Raw genomic sequence first — 5,764 nt, 5'->3', positions numbered from 1 at the left:
GAGAGAGGGAGAAAGCCAAGAGACATTTGTAGTTGAGTGGACGAGCACAGACAATCCCTGGCACACAGCTTTTTGAGTGTCATGTAAACCACCCCTTCGCTCTCCCTTTTTGTCCCATTCACTGCCTGCCACCCTCCCTTCTCTCTGCCCCACCCTGTGGCCTCTCTGCTTTGGACTTGGGGGGTTCGCTCGCCTCTATAAAAGCCCTGTTTGTGCCCCGAGCGAGCTTCATTGCCCATCATGGAGAGTCAGAGAGTCCAGTCCTCATACAGGAAGCGTTTCGGGCCTCAGGGCTCAGGCACCACAGGAATCAGAATTGGGAGCCTTCCTTCCAGTCGCCTCTCCTGGCATGGCACCCCTCGCAACCTCACCCACTCCAGCCCCATATCCAGGATCTCCCTGGGCTCAGCCAACGCGGCCCTTCTCCTGGGGAGCCCGGGGGACCGGCTGGACTTCTCAGCTGACTCCCTGATGAAGGCCCAGTACAAGGAGACTCGCACCAATGAGAAGATGGAGATGATGGGCCTGAATGACCGATTTGCCAGCTACATAGAGAAGGTGCGCCTGTTGGAGCAGCAGAATAAGGTTTTGGTGGCAGAGCTGAACCAGCTGAAAGGGAAGGAGCCCAGCCACCTGGGAGACATCTACCAGGAGGAGCTGAGAGAGCTGCGGCGGCAGGTGGACGGTCTCACTGCTGGCAAAGCTCGGCTGGAGATAGAGAAGGACAATCTGGCTGCAGACCTGGGGACGCTCAAGCAGAGGTAGGAGGAAACAGGGTGGGACTCCTGTGGGTGGAGGGTGGTGTTGATGTGATGCACACAATAAGAAAATCAACCCTCTCTTCTCTGCTGTCAACCTTTAATTTGCTCACCTGTACTTTCTGATGATGAAAGAAGTGACAAGAGGTGACTTTAATTAGAGCTACAAACTACAACCAAAGAGCTTATTTACGTAAAGACAGTTTAAATGAACCAATCAAAAGACAAAGGAGGAGCTCTGAGCTCCTTACTGCGTTCTCTCTTCTTCTTCTGTGTACATTCTAGTATGCAAGAATTTTCACACTCAGCATTTTGTTACTACTTTGCATCTTCTTGGTTCAAAGCAAATGAACACAACAAAGATATCCTGTAAAATGTAAATGTATTTGCACCTTCAAAGGTTTCAGTATTTTATTAAATACCAGAAGAAGAAAAATTAGAGTTAGACCAGCTTTGATGTCTCTCAGAACAAAATAAGACAGTTTTTTTTTAATTGCAAATGCATTTATATGCAGATTTGATTTGTCTCTGAGTCGTTGGAATGCAGTCCACTGTGCTCTGTCCTAGCTTTACTCTGGGATCCCTCTTTACAAACTTGATCCTGACTGAACCCCTCGTCGCCATTGAGTGAGAGTGGAGGAATGAGGCAAACACAATGGTCGCACTTCACAAAGGGAACAGACAGACAGGCAGATGTTCTCTTGTCCCCTCTCTCTCTCCCAAAACAGTGATTCCCTGCAGTCGCACATCCAGCTTCTTTCTCTTAAGGTGCACACGTGGCACGAATCTATAATTTAATTTAATCAGGAGAATAAGTGATTGAATGGCCCAGAGGGCAGAAAAGTTTACTTCAGACTCTGATTACCACGCAGCTGCTGGTCCCCTCAAAGAACACAGAGTGAATAGTGATGGTCGTGGCTTGAAAGGGTCAAAGGTCGCCACTTTTGTGATTCCTGCTTCTCTCCTCGAACCACTCCATTCAGCAAACTCTGCGTGAAGCTGTACAGATGTTACCCCAAGTCTGAGCATTTCTGTTTCCACGTCTCCGTGTGCACAGCAGATGGATTGCAGGGTGGTGTGTGTCTGTGTGTGCGAGGCTGCGCGTATATGGATCCTTTTGTGTGTGTGTGTGTGTGTGTGTGTGTGTGTGTGTGTGTGTGTGTGTGTGTGTGTGTGTGTGTGTGTGTGTGTGTGTGTGTGTGTGTGTGTGTGTGTGTGTGTGTGTGTGTGTGTGTGTGTGTGTGTGTGTGTGTGTGTGTGTGAGAGAGAGAGTGTGAACTCCATCCCGTGGGAAAGGCCTCTGGCTGTTAGATCGGAGTGAATGTGTAATGATGCGTAAGCTGCCCTTTCAGCTGCGCCCCCGTCGTCCTCTGCAGCACAGGGAGCAGCACTGAAGCTCACAGCGAAGTCTGATCAAAATGCTTGAGATACATTTTCACTCCTGACAGTTTGAATTTTTATTGCACAGAAAAGTCTAATCTGAATTTCAGAATACTGTTTGCTTGTTTCTTTCTTCGTGAGGCTGAGCCATAAAAGAGGATGCAAGAAAAATAGTGAGCTACTGTTATACATGAGCTAAAAATTTGTTGGGATTGTTTAGTTTTTTTGTTGTTTAAAAATAGTATTCTTCTTATTAAGTTATTTGCTAACTATTGCTAATTACAAATAAACAGCAATAAACTGGAATATTGCTCACAGGATTTTTTCATGAATGATAGCAGAGAAGTAAGTTGTTGTTGCCTCTGATCACGCATGAAAAACTTTCTTTTCAACTGTCTATTATTCCTTTTTGTGATTTACTCAGATTGCAAGATGAGATTGGCCTCCGACAGGATGCAGAGAACAATTTGAATGCCTTCAGACAGGTAATTCTGTTTCCTGGAATCATGACCTAAACAACTGAAATATTCAGTATATCTGAGTGTCCGCACTCTGTCCTCTCTGCTCATATAGGATGTGGATGAGGCAGCTCTGAATCGAGTCCAGTTAGAGAGGAAGATCGATAGCCTGCAGGAGGAGATAAACTTCCTGAAGAAGATTCATGAGGAGGTAAGAATGAAATTGAAAGAACCAGGTGAAAGAACACAAATAGTGAGTCAACTTTAACTATAATTACTACCAATTAGCATGATTTGAACTACCTGTTTTTTTTTTTTTAAATCACATCAGAGTAACTCATTTAAATGTTTACTCTGGTCCTCCAATGCCCTTTTCCCTCCACAGGAGCTGCGTGAGTTACAGGAGCAGATCATGGCCCAGAACGTGCATGTGGACTTGGATGTGTCCAAACCAGACCTAACTGCTGCTCTGAGAGACATCAGGGTCCAGTATGAAACCATGGCCTCTTCAAACATGCAGGAGACGGAGGAGTGGTACCGATCCAAGGTCAGAAGGCTTGGATATGCCTTTTATGAAGCATATAGCACTAAGAAGTAGAGTGGTACAACATCGAATGTCATTAGATGTAATAGTAACAGTTCCTGTGAGGTGACTGATATAACCAGCACAGGACATCACACAGATTTAAAGGACGGATGGACTGTTTTGGCTTTGTACACAGTTTGCTGACCTGACAGATGCAGCCAATCGAAACACAGAAGCCCTGCGCCAAGCCAAGCAGGAGGCCAACGAATACCGGCGCCAGATCCAAGTGGTGACCTGTGACCTGGAGGCTCTCCGTGGGACAGTAAGTCACTACTGATATAAAATAGAAATGAAAGTAGCAGCAGCAGCAGAAGAAACTGAAAAAGTTGTAGTAAAAGTAGAGGAAGCCCTGTTAGCGTTTGCAGAAATGAAACCTCAGTTAACTACATCAGATGCTGGCTGCTGGGTTTTTAGATGAGTAATTCATTACTCAGTTTTGTCGCTCCTCCTTCAGAACGAGTCTCTGGAACGCCAGCTCCGGGAGATGGAGGACCGCTTCGCCATGGAGACTGCTGGTTACCAGGATACAGTGAGCCGTCTAGAGGAGGAGATCCAGGCACTGAAGGAGGAGATGGCGAGGCACCTGCAGGAGTACCAGGACCTCCTGAACGTCAAGCTGGCCCTGGATATTGAGATTGCCACCTACAGGAAGCTGCTGGAGGGAGAGGAGAGCAGGTGAGCCAGAGTGTGGTGGCTGTCTGGTTGGACATGACACAACCAACAAATGTAAACAAGTATACTTGACATTGTTGTTTCTTATCTGTTCTTCCAGGATCACTATTCCAGTTCAGAGCTTTTCCAACCTGCAGTTCAGAGGTCAGTATCAAATGCCTTTAATGATCAGGCTGTCTTTGCTTTCTGGGCATGTGCATTTGAAAGGTGATGAAAAGTTTCATGGTACAGTGACTTTATTTGGATGATGCTTCTTCTGATGACTATGAAATTATACAAAAACTTACAAAATAAAAGCTCAGGAGATCATCACAATTATAAATCTTCTTGGCACCATGAATCTGGCTGTGCTGATTATCGAAATGAATGTCATATTTTGGGAAACTGGAAATCACTCTCACGTGCTCATCCTTTAAAACATGTTGCACTTGTTTATGGCTCTTGAAAGCACAACAACAGGCCTTTAATGCAGAAGATAATAAGCTCCCATTTATTGGACTGCACTGACTCTTAAATCTCTCTCTCCCTCTGATCATGTTTTAGAAACTAATCTGGACACCAAAACCCCAGAGGCCCATGTGAAGAGGAGCATCCTGGTTCGAACTGTGGAGACCAGAGATGGGGAGGTATGTGCTTTCACAGAGCAACACTCTCTCACTGAGAAGCAGGCCAATCTGCACATTGCACCTCTTACCTAATCCCTCTGGAGGGCAATGTTGAACCCTTCTGCAGGTTTTCACAGTCATTCACTGTGGCTCACCACACCTGATGCCCTGTGCAACTGATACAAAAACTCACCAGAGATTTGTTGGGTTTTTTTTAAAAATTATTTTCTATTTTTTAACTCTGATCTCTTTTTCTTTTCAGATCATTAAGGAATCAACCACTGAACATAAAGATCTTCCTTAGAGTTTTACAACCAGCTCTCCCATCTCATCCTCAGTCACAATGTGAGGATTGTGAATGCGTATTCTTACATTTTTTGTTTGTTTCCAAACCCCAAAGCTGTGCTATCAGTCATCACATCTTTTCATTTTTCTCTCCCTTCATCATCACCCATAGACTAATCTGTAAACTTCCCTACAGCCATATTATAACCATCAAATATTCCGAGACTTCATCTCTAGAATTTCTGCCAAAAACATCCAAGTTTAGCTTTTTTTGTACAGCTTCGCTGTTAGCTTGAGTTGGATCTAGGCCACTCATCTTAAATGGTCTGTAGCTTGTTCCAGAAAAAACTACTGGAAATTACTGATAATCTGTTTAATTTTAACTTGGACTGACAGACCAGATTTTTAGCATTGTTTCAGATAAGCTGCCATAGAACAGGCCTTGAACTGTAGCCACCGTGTTCATCTAATATATAGCATGGTGTAGGTCGATGTGGTTATTGTGTATGTGAAATTTGGCAGGGGAAGTACAAGAGGGAGTTGGGGTTTGCAGATGTCAGAATTGGATTTAGGCAGGGAATGAGAGATTTGTGCATGTTAGAGCAGCTTTTGACAGAATGACAGGTGAAACTGGGCTGATTTTTTTTTTTTTTTTTTTTTTTTTAAACCCGTGATTGGTGCTATTTTACATTTCATTCCTTCACTGCAGTGGCCACCTCTGTTTGTGTGTTGCTACATGTATTAAAGCACCTGCACACAAGCACAAGTGCTTTCAATTAGTCTCCCTTCTCACTGATTAGACCTGTTCCCAGGTCTGAATTGGGCAGAGCTATGCTGGGATTATTCTGAGATCTGCAGCGTCTGCTCTGGGTGTGCAGAACTTCATAAACCAGGAGGAAAACAAATAAAAGATCCATCTGGTCTGGTCTGTAGACGCTATGGTCATACAGTATACTGTATATACCTCATTCTAACAACAAGGAAGTACACTAAACAACAGCCTGAAAGAACACAAGAGCA

At 44.5% G+C, this 5,764-nt stretch overlaps 1 protein-coding gene across 1 annotated transcript; it reads left to right on the top strand.

Moving 5' to 3' along the window:
* Positions 1 to 240: 240 nt before the first annotated feature.
* Positions 241 to 4,983, top strand: LOC121198276 (glial fibrillary acidic protein). Its single transcript, XM_041062276.1, has 9 exons — positions 241 to 761; positions 2,563 to 2,623; positions 2,712 to 2,807; positions 2,982 to 3,143; positions 3,319 to 3,444; positions 3,637 to 3,857; positions 3,955 to 3,998; positions 4,398 to 4,480; positions 4,722 to 4,983. Exons 1-9 carry the CDS (start codon positions 241 to 243, stop codon positions 4,761 to 4,763), a joined length of 1,356 nt encoding a protein of 451 aa, XP_040918210.1. The 3' UTR covers positions 4,764 to 4,983.
* Positions 4,984 to 5,764: the final 781 nt, after the last annotated feature.

This window comes from Toxotes jaculatrix, chromosome 18, assembly GCF_017976425.1.
Source record: "Toxotes jaculatrix isolate fToxJac2 chromosome 18, fToxJac2.pri, whole genome shotgun sequence".
NCBI lineage: Eukaryota > Metazoa > Chordata > Actinopteri > Toxotidae > Toxotes > Toxotes jaculatrix.
This window is presented reverse-complemented; position numbering and strand designations above follow the sequence as displayed.

What these genes read in the sequence shown, in the direction of transcription:
- LOC121198276 (XM_041062276.1), top strand. Translation starts at nt 241, where the DNA reads ATGGAGAGTCAGAGAGTCCAGTCCTCATACAGGAAGCGTTTCGGGCCT. An exon ending in TGGAGGCTCTCCGTGGGACA is followed by an intron (nt 3,445 to 3,636) that starts GTAAGTCACTAC and finishes CTCCTCCTTCAG; the next exon opens with AACGAGTCTCTGGAACGCCA. An exon ending in TTCCAACCTGCAGTTCAGAG is followed by an intron (nt 3,999 to 4,397) that starts GTCAGTATCAAA and finishes ATCATGTTTTAG; the next exon opens with AAACTAATCTGGACACCAAA.